At 38.6% G+C, this 14,018-nt stretch overlaps 1 protein-coding gene across 5 annotated transcripts; it reads right to left on the reverse strand.

The window, feature by feature from the left end:
* Window positions 1-706: 706 nt before the first annotated feature.
* LOC130986448 (LEAF RUST 10 DISEASE-RESISTANCE LOCUS RECEPTOR-LIKE PROTEIN KINASE-like 1.2) lies at window positions 707-12,452 on the reverse strand. 5 transcript variants are annotated; one of them, XM_057909855.1, is made up of 4 exons: window positions 11,566-12,452; window positions 2,149-2,181; window positions 1,820-2,068; window positions 707-1,751 (listed from the first exon to the last, which is right to left on the reverse strand). In XM_057909855.1, exons 1-4 carry the CDS (start codon window positions 12,326-12,328, stop codon window positions 787-789), a joined length of 2,010 nt encoding a protein of 669 aa, XP_057765838.1. In that variant the 5' UTR covers window positions 12,329-12,452; the 3' UTR covers window positions 707-786. The 5 variants fall into 5 exon arrangements, with proteins under 5 accessions (XP_057765838.1, XP_057765840.1, XP_057765839.1 ...); XM_057909857.1 differs by lacking the exon at window positions 11,566-12,452 and adding an exon at window positions 8,012-8,726; XM_057909856.1 differs by lacking the exon at window positions 11,566-12,452 and adding an exon at window positions 6,617-7,946.
* Window positions 12,453-14,018: the final 1,566 nt, after the last annotated feature.

A 14,018-nucleotide genomic window follows, 5' to 3' on the forward strand; every position in this document is an offset into this window, starting at 1 on the left:
TAAATGTTGATGGAAAAGGAGTGCTTCACTGTTCAATTTTTCAAGAAAAGGAGAGGCGCCGGTGGTGGTGATTGAAGCGGCGCCGATGACTTGCGCTGGAATAGAATAAGGCAGCTGTGTAGATTGAGGAAGAAGAATAGGGGGTTTCTTGGGGCTATAGCCTATACACACATATTCAATATTGAAAAGAGAAAAAATGAGGCTGTGAAAAGAGAAAAAATGGGGGCTATACACGCATATTTCATTTACGGGCTATAGTTTAGACGGTAAATTAGTAAATTTGTAATTATTATATTATATAAGGGGCTACATGGAGTAAAATGAGGGTTGTGAATAGAATCACCCTATAATTACCCTCGTTAAATTACTTAGGAGCCTCTCAAAAAAAAAAACGTAGGTGTGGATTACGGCCCAGCCTGAAATGTCCAGGTGAGATAAGGCCATGGACTCGGGCTAGCCCAAAAAGCCCGCGTCTTGGATGGGCTTGCACATCTACATCCACAACAATTAATTTTCGGTGACTCCACTCCAATCTAGCATTTTCTCCAAAAACTTTAAATCATTATCCTCAACAATATATCTCCAAAAACACTACTAGCTGATCTTCGTCACTATGCACATTCCCGCTTCTAATTTCTTGCCCCCTCTCTGTACACAGTATATTAGTGTATTCGGGAAAGTAAAATAGACAAGAGAAGAAGAAAAATAAAGAAAGAATATATAAACCATTCATATATTTATATATATATCATGATATCCCCTAACACACAAATTAAGATACAAAAATCAGCCAACAGAACTGGCTGTAGTAGAGTCACTACTAATCCACGTATCCGTAACAGCAGTAGGCGACGACTGATAAATCCTACTCTTGAGCAACACGACCTCATCCGTCTCCGGCGACGGCGGTATCTTCCCTTGCAAATCACGAGCACCCCCTTTGACCTGATCGAAGTCGCAATCCCCCCCAGTGTGAATATCGTGCAGAAACGCCACCACCTCCTCCATGGATGGCCTCATATCCTTGTCGAGCTGCAGGCACCGGAATGCCAGCTCCGCCACCGACGTGGTCATCCTGGTGGCCTCCGCGTCGGAGTTGTACCCCGTGAAAGGATCAATCAGCTCGTCAAAGGCGCACCTCTGAATCTTGTTGACGGCGAGGCTGGCCAGGTTGATCTCGTGCTTATGCCTGCTTATGTCGACGGCCGGCATGGACGAGATGAGCTCGATCAGCACCACTCCGAAGCTGTACACATCGCTCTTGTCCGTCAGCTGGTAGCACTGGTGGTACTCCGGGTCCACGTACCCCGGGGTGCCCTGCGGCGCCGTCGAGATGTGGGTCACGTCGATCGGGAACAGCCTCGACAGCCCGAAATCCGCTACTTTGACGGAGAAGTTGCTGTCTAGCAGAATGTTGTTGGTCTTCACATCGCGGTGGATTATGTCGGACTTGTGTAGATAGGCCAGCGCCGTGGCCGTCTCTCTAGCAATGCTCATCCTCACGCCCCACGTCAGGGGCGCCTCGCTGGCCCTCTCGCCGTGGAGGTGGTCCGCCACAGTGCCGTTGGGGATGTACTCGTACACGAGGAGGAGCTCGCGGCTCCGCCTCGAGGTGCAGCCGTAGAGGGACACCAGGTTGGGGTGCCTCAAACTGGTGAGGATCTTGATCTCGTTCAGGAACTGCTCCACTCGTCGGTAGTTGTGCTCGTAGAGGCGCTTGATCGCGACTTCCCTGCCGTCGCGGAGCTTGCCTGCCCACGCTCTTGTTATAGAAGATGTATTGCTGAAGATGTGTGTTTTTGAGATGAGGTGTGCTTACCGTAGTAGACGGTGCCGAAGCCTCCATCTCCCAGTTCTTTAGATGGGTCGAAGTTGCCGGTGGCGTCCACCAGCTCTGTGTAGGAGAAGATAGGAACGCCGAAGTTGAAGCTTCCATCTTCGATATCCGATTTTGAGGAGGGATCGTAGGAAAGGTTTCTTGAGAGAAGGTAGGCGCCACCCATCTTTTTCTTTCGTAACCAAAATATGCAGCCGCCAAGCAAGACAAGGATTGCAACTCCAGGTATCACTGATTATCATAAATTAAGTTATATTGCAGAATTTCTGTGCTTTTAATCAATGTGAGAGCGAGAGTGAAGATCATCTTACATGAAGCTAATAATATCACCGTCAACCTATTTTCTGCAATCACAATTTAAACAGACAAACCATTTTTGGTAGTTAGATTAGGTCAAACAACAGAACAAGGCATAAGTTTAGACATGTAGAACACACAGAAACATAATCTGTTGGGATTAGAGCCAAAAACTTCCACGCGCAACAAAAGCTGCTGGCAATGGCATACAATACCTTTTTTGCAGTAGAATTGGTTATTGTTGGCAGTGAGGCACTGGCCTCCTCCATGGAAACAACTAAGGCATTCTTCAGAAACAGTCCATTCTAGACTAAAGTTAGCAGTTATCATATTGAACAAATCACCCGAGTCTCCACTAGAATTCAGAGGTAGCTGCACCAGTGAACACTCTTGAGGAATTTCAATTTTCTCGGAAGAAGAATCATCAGCTGTTGGGATTCTATAGTACACGGTGGAGATACAATCTATCTTGCTATAGTTTTCGAAATGTTCATCTAATTTAGATTTGTTAGTATCAGGTTGGGCGAAGCAGGGGTACAAGGTGAGATTAGGAGAGAATGAGATTGAAATATAAGGAGATCGAAGCATAGATTGATTCATGAAAGTAAAGCAGCTTCGGTTCTTCAGTTGAGCTTCAAGCTGAAAATCAGAAATCAAGACTTTGTTTGGTGTGTTACTCTCCAAAATATAATAACCAAGATTTCCACCACCTAAATGAATTACTGGATATGGAGGATCAGAATCACAGCCATCAACGGTGATCAATCCGCAGCCCGAATTACCAGCTTTAGTAAATGGAAAACTCAGATTATAATGTCCACACAGAAAGGATTCTTGACATGTGGAATGAGCAGCTTTGAAGAGAAGAAGATGGAGAAAGAAAAGCAAGAGCGTGGTGACATGATCCATGAAAAAAAAAATGAAGCTTAATTTGAAAGAGAAATGGAAACCAGTTATGTCTTGATCTACTTGTGTTTAATTTTTCTAGTTTGGTTCTGACAATTCAATTGTTTTGATCAAACACGTTAATGGACTATGGCGAAGAAATTTTGTAGGAGACTTTTGGATAGATATTTTACTTTCTTTGTATTTAAAAATTCTTAAACAGTGGGTGTTGAAATGGTCTTGGAGGTGAACCAATAACGCAGAACTTTCCGACTTTCCCCCACTATGTAGTTGACTAGCAATGCTATCCAAACGGCGCCGTTTTGACGCCTCTTTCTTAATACCCGACTTTTCGCCCTTTCAAGGTTAAAACATTCTCTTTAAATCGCAGCCAATCAGAAAGCAAGCCCTAAATTCCTGTCGAGTGGAGTATATAATAATCTTGTAATTTGCACAACCAATTTCCAGTAAACCTGCCCTAAATTTCTAGCAGAGTATTTAATCAATCCTAACAAGAAAATAATTCAACCTTAGCAATAATTAAGTATAGTGGTTTTAATCTATTTGTTTTTTTCTAATCCTTTGCATTAGTCAGCAAAAAATCCCTGTTCTACACTAGTAGACTTGGATTACGTAGAAAATACACAGATTTCTTATCTTGGTTGACTCTTCCTATGCTGAAACTTTGCACCTTACAAATCCCTCCATACTTTTCTTCAGATCGATTTCTCGTCTGAATCACGGATACAAACGAGAAGGAATAAAATTCAAGTAGTTAACGCATGATCTAATTCAATTTCTTGCATGTAACACAAATTCTAGTAGCTGCAAATTATATACATATTGGATTTGTACGTCGGAAAGCAGCTAAGCTAAGGGGTTTGTCCTCGTAAAAGAAACTACAATGGTACCTCTTATGCAGAGGAATTCGTTCGTGCTGTTATGATCCACCATGCACTCTAGAATAAACTCAGCAGTCAATGGATTAAACCAGTTGGTGGGTGTCTCGCTTACAATAATCTATAATTTGCAGGAATACTACTTCCAAAGCCCATTCAAACTTTGATTCCACACTGGAAGGATTCTGGGCATTTGATTGGTAGAAGAAGAAGAAGATAACTATATCAGAATTGATAAGATATAGTGGAATTCATGCTTTGTTGTGTTTACTTTTCAAGCCCGTCAGACACGCAACACTTGAGTTTGATGTTACACAGCCCCAAATTAATTTTCATATTTTAACAGTGATGGACCCTAATCAAGAGCTGCACGAGTACTCTCCTAACCCACACATAGATTTTGTATAGCATGCAATTAGATAACATACATATAGTATTAGTACTACAATTGCAGCCCCAACTCACAGCTTATGTTAAAAAATAATGCAGCTGCTCTGTAATAAATACCTCTTAATTTGCTGCAGTAGAACTGATTCTGGTTGTCAGTAAGACACTTCCCTCCTCCGCTGTAGCATTTATAGCAATGTTGAGAAACATTCCACTCTAAAGTGAAATTAGCAGTCAAGAGATGTAATAGGTCGGTTGAGTTGTTGTCGGACTTGAAAGGTAGTTGAGTCAAGAAACAATGATCTCGAGGAATAGGCGGAGCATGATGAGGAGGTGCCGGGATTTGATAGTACAAGGTGGAGATATTACAGCTTAAGCTGCGATAGCTTTGGAAATAATCATGGATTTGAGGAGAAGGAGTTTGATTGTAGCATGCGAAGAAGATGAGCTTAGGAGAGATTATTGTAAATGAAACAAAAGGAGACTGAGGCAGGGACAGATTTCTGAGAGTATGACACGTGGATGATCGCAATGGTTCTTGAAGCAGGCTGTCGTGAATTAAGAATCTATTTGTGGATGTCTTTCCTAAAATAAGATATGGAGCTGTTGGAGCTTTTGAGCGTAATATTGGATGTCCAATATGGGAATCACAGCCATCAACTATGAACAATCCGCAATCGGGATAACTACTAATTGTGAAGGGAAATTCTAGAGAGAAGTTTCTACAGGCATAGGATTTTGGGCATTTGGAATGAGCTCTGAGTAGAAGAAGAACAAGGCATAGCAACAACGTTAACATATGCTTGCCAACACCCATATATACTCTCTTTCTCTCTAGAGACTTGTATATGTCTTGTGTTGATTTCTTTAGTTTTGAGTTGTGTTAAATATTGATATATTGAATCCATCAAGTCATTGGCTCCATACATCACGCTAATTGACTTGGTCTTCCTTGTAATATAGATATTAAATCTACATAGATTGGTGGAATGTGAGGCACAAGTTCTCCTATTCTACACTTCAGTTGACTAGCATTTACATACACTTCAAGACCAGCCTATTCGGTAATGTGAATAAGCTAATAAACTAAAGTGAATGAGAACGAGAACGAATGTCATCAATTTTTTCTAGGTCGAGTTCGTTGTTCCATTTGAGGCCACTTATTTTCTCTTAATTAGCTGATAGCAACTTCAATTGAAAATTGGGGTGCACAAGGCCCACTCTTCCATCATACAAGCGAAGATGATAAAAATGAAATCTAGATTCACATCAGATATTGTGAATCAGTTCAGTCCTGACATACCACATAATTAGCAAATTGATTATCTCCCTTCAAACATGTCATAGGTTTGGCTGTAAGAATCTGAACTCAGCTTAATTTGGGCACAAAGATTATGGATCTTCCTTTTGGGATTGACAAATTTTGTTTCAGGCTAAACAAAAACACAGTCTAGCTTGAACATATACTGATATTCTTACATCTACTTAAGTACAGACATTCTTGCTACTCACCCTTTTAACCCCACCTTTCTATTTCTGGCTGATCCAAAAATAAAAACACAGGCAAGAACTAAGTAAAACATCAAGTATAGACATGTACTCACTTGAGTCATACTAGTATACTAAAATCCTGCCCTGCCTTAAATATATAATCAAGCCTACCTAGTTTTAGCAAATCAAAGAAGAATTCATTCTTGTTGATAGAGAGACACTGCCCTTCTCGACGATGGAACATAACATGCTTCCAAAACATGCCACTGGATAGTCAATTTGGAGTAAACAGATAACACAGAATCTTTGTTTGCCTTTATAAGGAGTTGAGTATCTACATTTAGGATCAAAGTTGGCTAAGAACAATCCAAATTTCTAAATTGTTGATATGAGAGAAGGGAAATTCGATGGAGAAGTTTCCGCAGGAGTAGGATTTAGAGGGTGTTTGGAATCAGCTTTGAGCAGAGAAGATGGCTAAGGAAACAACATTTTTAAAATGTTTCAAACAAACTTGCATAATTTACACGGCTTTGATGATCGAATTCAGTTAGGTTGCAGCAGTGGCGGACGAAGACTAAATATTCTTTTACTAACAAAGGGTGTTAAAATAGAAAAATTCGGATGAAATACCGATGACAACGCTGGAGTGCGTTGGCGTTCTTATAAAAAATGTTCTATAAATGTTGTAATTGACAGCATTTGTTGTGAAGAATCTAAAAGCGTCTATATATTCCAGATATGATCTTAATTTGTGATGATAGCAACCTAAGCAAAGGTAATTTCATGAAACAATAACTGGCTGAGTCTCTTAACAAAATACCTGCTGTTTTGCTTTTGCAGTAAAAGTCATTTTGGTTGTCTGCAAGACATTGCCCTCCTCTGCGGTAGCATTCATTACAATCTTCAGACACATTCCACTCTAAACTGTAATTAGCACTCAACAGCTTTAATAATTGAGTTGAGTTTTCATCAGACTTGATAGGTAGTTGAGCCAAGGAACAAGCTTCAGGAATCTGCGGAGCATGCTCCTGAGTTGCCGGAGTTTTATAGTACAAAGTGGAGGCTTCACAGTCTTGGCGGCTATAGTTTTGGAAGTAATCTTGGATTTGACGGTTGGTAGTTTTATTGAAGCATGTGAAGAAGGTGATGTTAGGCGAGATTGTGAATGAAACTGAGGGGGATTGAGGCAGAGACACATTTAAGAAAGAATAGCACGACTCGGGTGATCCCAATAATGTCTCAAGCAAGAAATCGTGGATTAAGAGTTTGTTTTGTGATGGCTGGCCTAGAATATATTTGGCTGAGGTTGAAGCTCCTATGTATAATCTTGGATGTTTTTCTCTAGATGAAGATTCACAGCCAGCAACCGTGAACAATCCGCACTGGGGATCATCAATATAGGTGAAGGGAAATTGTAAGGTGAAGTTTCTGCAAGTGTAGGACTTTTGGCATTTGGAATCAGCTTGGAGCAGAAGAAGATGCCACAACACCAGCAGTAACACATCTTTGCCAACGCCCATTCTCTCTCTCACCTCTCTCTCTCTTGCTTGATTAATTCTGTTAAATATAGGCATCATCCTTTAATCAACTCATTGACTCCATCCATTAACCAATTGACTTGGAAATTTTGCTACAAAATACCCCTAGCTAGTTGTAATATACGACTTCTGGACTGTCTTCTAGTATGATTAACACTTTGAATTGGTCAGTTTCTACACTTCACTCGCCCAAGACTTCAAACACACTTCTTCTCATGTTAAAAAATCCTAATGAGGAAAAGTCCAAGATGAAGAATTCCACCACCAATATTTAAATCGGGTTCATGTCACAGTACTTAATAGTACACTTTAATCGATGTTCTATTTCAGGCCTCGAATTTTCTAGTCTTGATTCAAACATTAAGTTATCCATAAAGTTGGCTTTTCCCTTTGCTGATAGCAACTTGGGTTGAAAATTTGGTTGGGCGGCCACACTCTTTCCACGCAAAAAACAAAATTTCATAAGCGAAGTTGATACGAATGAAATCAATGTGTGATTCATCGAAAACTTTCGTTTTAATATAGTATTAAGCAATAATGCATTGTTCCCGATAAGTATATATAGTTGTTTTATTTTAATTATCCTAACATGAAGGCTGGTCTTATAATAAGTATAAAAATCTAGATTTGCAAGTACTATATTTTAAGCAACATATGAAACGAAGATGAAGCATTACCTTTGCCTGGATTGGTTATGCAGTAGAACTCATTGCTTTCGGATGTGAGACATTGCCCTCCTCGATCATAATAGCATTCATAACAATCTTGAGACACATGCCATTCTAGTGTGAAATCTGGACTTAACAGTTTCACGACGTCGGCGGGAAATACTTGGTTAGACCTAATAGGCATTTGATGCACTGTACATCCTGATCCTGGAAGATCATCATCAATATGTGCAGCAGCTTCTTCAGCTTTATAGTAAATGGTCAATATATCACAGCTCCTATTCTCGTACTGCTCGAAGTAATCTATGACATCTTTACTTGGATTGTAGCAGTTGAAGAAGGTGATATTAGGGGAATATGTGAAGGAAATTAAAGGAGATTTTGGTAGAGATACGTTTGAGAAGGAGAGACAGCTGTTGCCATTGATGTAGTTTTGTAGCACGGGATCGTGGATCAAGAGCTTGCTATCCGATACCTTCTCCAGCAGATTCATGGGATACTCTCGTAGATAAATTAATGGATTTTCATGTTCTAAACTGCAGTTGACTGAGAACAATCCACATTTGGAATGAGTAATATCGGTGAAGGGGAATTCGATGGAGTAATCTCTGCAGGGGTACGATTTTTGGCATTTCGAATCAGCTTTAAGCACAAGAAAATAGCTGAGGAAAAGGAGTGAGTAGAGATTTTTTATAGGAGCAGGAGCCATCTGTTTTTGTTATGGATCAAAACAATAGTAATGGTGTTTTCTGCCCGTTTTGTTCCTTATTTTATTTATTTCAACATTAGGACAAAGTCGTTAACTTTGTCTAACACGCCACGTTGACTCGAGTTGGAAATTTGTGGTGTAAATGGAATACAAGACTGCACTTTGCAAAAAGTGGCATACTTTTTGGTATTCAACCTTTAGCTGAGAACTGCATTAAATCCTCCTATGCCCAATTGAGTTGAAAAAAAAGCACAAGTATAAAAAATATCTAGATGTGTTAGAAAAGGTCTGTGTGGCCCGGTTTTTGGTTGGGCTGGGCCAAAATTATATATTTAGGCCCCATCAGAAAAAGAATATGCACTAGGCCCAGTTTTTGGGTTGAGTTGGGCCATGCGTTTTTAAGGTCCAAGAGATTTGAGTGGGCCACTGGCTAACAGGAACTCTCTCCCCACGGTGTAAAGGAACAGGCGGTCAAGCCCCAACGATTCGACAACTAATATTATCCTTTAATTGACAATCAATTATTCTTTTCTTAGATTTCCCGAAAAGAAATTAATTATTTCCTTAGATATTTACAGAAGACTTTTTTTCATTGGTAGCGCCATCGCCATATGATATTGGACACTGGGAATCAATGAGAGCAATGGAAACATGTACAGTTGCACAATCTATATTATTACTATTATTAATAAATTAAAATTATTAAACTACACATGAAAGTTAAAATGATTGATGGTACAATAGGTATATCTACAATTGTAAAATACGTATTTTTATAATAATATTATTCTATATACTATTAATTATTTAAGTTTATAATCTCAACGTTCTTTAGTATGTAGAAAATCCTTAGCAATAAGTAATTTTAACACGTGGACAACGAATCCCAATTCAATAAGGTCTAGGGGTTCGAACAACCACAAGGAAAAAAATGGGAAATCATTAATCCTCTTTAAATAATTAAAGGAAATAAGAAAGTAGTTTTAACATGTGAAAGAGAAATATAAAGATACTGGCTTAATGCATGTTGGTCAAACAAACAAAAAAGACACGTAATATTTATCACAGATGAGTAATTCTAGCTAGTAAGAAAAATATGGGTTGTTAATGTTGGCAAAATAGTACCTTCTTCTCTGCAGTGGAATTTATTGTCGTGACTAACGCACTGCCCTCCTCGACCATAGCATGCATAGCAATCTCGAGAAACATCCCACTTTAGAGTAAACGTAGCAGTCAACTTAGCGAATAGCTCACCAGTAACTTGACTCGATTTTGTCGGTAGCTGAATCAACGAACACGTAGTAGGAATACTACTATTGATCACTGAAACATATGGTGTTACGTTTCTGTAATAGACTGTGGGACTGCCTCGACAATGAACATTGTGGGTGTTATGGAAATAATCTTGGATATTTGGGTCTATAGTTTCATTCCAGCATGTAAAGAAGGTGAGATTATGGGAAAAAGTGAATGAAACAAAAGGAGATTGAGGTAGGGATATATTTTTGAAAAATGAACAACTCTTGTCAATCAAGTCCTTTTGCCGGAAATCGTCGAAAACTGTGAACTCGTTTGAAGATATATTGTTCCCTATAAAATTGTAGTGTCGGAATGTTTGAGGGCTGAGGCGAAGACGGGGCGATCCAGAACCGCAGCCATCAACGAGGAATAGCCCGCACTTGCTATTCTCGGAAAAAGGGAATTTCAAGGTCCCTAAAGACCCACACTCGAAAAATTTTGGACAAATGGAATCAATTTTGGGAAACAAGAGATTGCATGAGAGTAACAAAACCAAAATCTTGGTTTTACCCATAACTAAATTAGTTTCACTCTTTCGGAAAAGGCTAAGCTCCTTATATATCAATACGGATTATTCAAGGAAGTGAGAGTATAGACCGTTTAACACTCTTATTGACTTGGAAATTAATATGTCGGTGGAAGACCTTGAATATATAGGGACTAATCAACGATATATATCGTCCCAAGTGGAGTAATATATAAGCATAACTATGTTTTTCCATCTCCTCATAAAATTACAAGAAGAGAGCTTTGGGCACAACACGTGGATTGCTTATTTTATACCCTTATTATATGTTTTCACTTTTGGATATTTATTATCTCCTTATATGTTTTTCCGTCTCCTCATAAAATTAGCAGCACCTTAGATATGAGACTGACCTAGTCATCCATGGGTCAAAGAATTGTCCATATCCAAAGTCCAAAATCATAATTCAGAATCAGAAAAAACTCTTAGTGGACTTTTCTCTCTCTAAAGCTTTTGAATTTGTTCCATGATGAGAGTAATTCGCCTAAAAGCGTTGGTTGGATTTGAAGTGGTTGCATTCCATTTAATTTGTGAATTAGGTGAGCGAATGTAGTATTAATAAGAGGTGATTAAAATGGTCCGGCGCTTGGCAGCTCTACTATTGGGAAGAGCCTTCTTTCATAGGAAGGACCCCATTTTCCTACTCTCCCATACCTCCATTAGCCTACAATAGCTCTCTCTTAATTGCAGCTGCTAAACTACGGACATTCTTGGTTTTGTTCCTTAAACTAATCGAAGCTCAAAACATCCGAGATTGATCATATATTAAATATCTAAATACAGTCCAAAGTCAACTATCTTATCTAGACTAACAAAATATCATATACGATTTATCAAAGAGATCATCCTAGGGAGGTACCATCTGTTAAGCAGTTGAAACCGCATGAAATCAAGAAGAAAAACTTATAAACCACATTGCAGTAAAATGGCATGTTCAAGAATTAATCAAGCAAGAAAAATCGTACAGAATTTGATCAAAAAGCATAAATGAAACCACTAAAAAGGGAAAGAAATCAAGAAAAATCTTACTTGGTTTGCAGCTCCTAGAATGAGGGCGGTCGGGGCAGAAGCACCTAAAATGGAAAGAAGTTTCGTTAAAACCGCAGCGGCCGCCGCTTTCTTGGCAAGTACTACAATCACTAGCTGTCCAATTCATCAGAAATCCCCTCCTCAAAACCGCTGCAACATCCACAATTTCATCTTCTCTCTCATCCCCATACAACTCCACACGTGCGACCACGTTCTCTTCGCACCTCTCCAACGCTCTCCGCAGATTCCCATTGCCGCCATACATAGCCAGAGTCTCATTGTTACTTGTCTCTCTAGAGCTGTTGCAACCAACCTCGTACCTCAGCAGCTCCTCGGACACGTTCTTGCAGTCGAACAACAAATGGAAAGTTTCGCCGCCGACGTAATCGAATCTGTCGGCGGGGAGAGTCGTGTTTCTGATTCCAATTGGAGCGCAACTGCTAATCTCATCTGATAATAACGCTGCGGCATTAAACACGTGTAGCGATCGGTTGGAGTAGAATATGTCTTCAACAATATACTCGTCTTCAGACAGATGAAGTAGCGGAAGTCCGTCTCTGCAACGGATCGCGAATCCTGGGTAGCCGCAGTAAGATTCTTGAACTGTTGGGAGGAAAAATGGGAAGCTTATGCTCGGACCGCCGCCGCTGCAATTTGTCGGCGCGCAAGCTTCGTATTGGTGGTCTGCCCCACAGCAGACTTTGGATAAGATGATGAGAGAGAGTATGTAGAGCGAGAAAGTGTGGAGGTCGTTTTTTTTCATGTCTAAATCTTGATGAACAAGAATACAAGATGAAGAGAAGCTGTATATATGTTTTGTTTTTTCACTTTTTTTTTCTTTCTTTTTGTTTGGAGGAGATGACTTTCAATAAGTTGGGAAAAAGTGAAGGTTGAGTGTCAGCGTGACAGCGGCTGCCTAAAATGTTAGACTATTTAGGAATTTTTATTTTTATTTTCAAAACAAATTATTGCAAATATGTCAAATTATAGAGTTGCATGAAATTGACCAATCTCATCTCTGACCTTTCTTGGCGACCGTGTTGAATTGGGAAAGTTTGATATTTAAAATCTTGGATTTAGATAAATTGGTGATTTACTGTCTTAAATAACTAGGGCGTTTTACGAAAGTATAGTTTATTTGTGCTTTTTGTGAGGGAAAAGAGGTATATTATGTTTATTTCGAATATTTAATTAAATAGTTCATTATTAGAATTTTTGTGGCCAGTGTGAAGCTATGGAGACATGAATGGCATTTGCAACTGGACGGGAAGAGGGCTAGGTCCATGAATCTTGTGGACGATATTGCAAGTTGTCTACTCTGATAAAGGTTTTCGAATTTAATATGATATTTGACTTATATATATATTCCTTTTTCTTTTTTCTTTTTGGGTTCTTGTTGAAGAACATAAAATGATATATATATGTTTCAGACTTTGACGATTTGATTCCTTATTTGATTCTGTTTTTTAATAAATAATCAATTACACTAGTACCACATTAACGTAAGATTCAAGAATATAATGATAAAGATCAAACATATTGTAGTATATGTAGGGGCGTTTTCTTTGAATGATTAACCTTGATGGATAAAAAATAGTAAGGCTCATCCCTTATTATTTTGATGGATTGAAACTTTGAGATTTTTCAAGACCTTTGATTATTTTTATCATTTAAGCTAGCTTTACTTCATTCTTATCCCGTTAAAATAGTGAGATTGCAATAATCCTATACTGTTGAGGATAAAAATACTGAATCATCTATTTTATCAATCATGCAAATAAACGCTCCTGTAGTGTATAATATCTACTCCATTATGGAAGACTGTCCATATGCAAATTTAACCAACTAAACCACATTTAATTAATTATGGAAAATATTTGTATAGATCGATGTTTTGAAATCAACATTTGTACGTTAGTTCACTTAATTTTTTTAAGGAATTGGTGGGATTATATATAGAAATATGTTTGTTGGAGCAAAATCACAATACCAATTAGATCACTTTGAGAATTAGATATTAGTTATATGTAAAAAAAAATTATTTTTTTTGCAGTATAATAATGTTTTTGATATATAATGAGGTAAAATCTCCCACTAACTAAACTAAATCATTCTATTACATAATCCAAACACGAATTTAATGTTAGTTTTCTGGTTAGAGGGTGAGAAGATAGTGTTTTCTAGCAATGAGCTCTACAGCCCCATGACTAAAAATATAATCATTTTGGTGTCAGACTAAAAATATAGCATACTCATTCGTGATTCATTATCTCAAATGAACACGTATCCTCCACAACAATTAATCAAATAGGGAAAGTAGTTTTGGCAAATTAGAAATTGCCAAAACCAGATGCCTCATCAATAGCAACGGGTTTTCCACTTGGCCCAGTCCGTGTAATGGTGCAAGTCACTTTTTGAGAATTAGAAAACGTATTTATATCATCAAATAAGTA

Source organism: Salvia miltiorrhiza, chromosome 5, assembly GCF_028751815.1.
Source record: "Salvia miltiorrhiza cultivar Shanhuang (shh) chromosome 5, IMPLAD_Smil_shh, whole genome shotgun sequence".
NCBI classification, from domain to species: Eukaryota; Viridiplantae; Streptophyta; class Magnoliopsida; order Lamiales; family Lamiaceae; genus Salvia; species Salvia miltiorrhiza.

Excerpts from the sequence above, each read along its gene's own strand:
- LOC130986448 (XM_057909855.1), bottom strand. The coding sequence starts at position 12,328 with ATGAAAAAAAACGACCTCCACACTTTCTCGCTCTACATACTCTCTCTC. Across the intron at positions 2,182-11,565 it reads TTCTAGGAGCTGCAAACCAA|AAAATAGGTTGACGGTGATA; the intron begins GTAAGATTTTTC and ends TTGTGATTGCAG. Across the intron at positions 2,069-2,148 it reads GGTGATATTATTAGCTTCAT|TGATACCTGGAGTTGCAATC; the intron begins GTAAGATGATCT and ends TATGATAATCAG.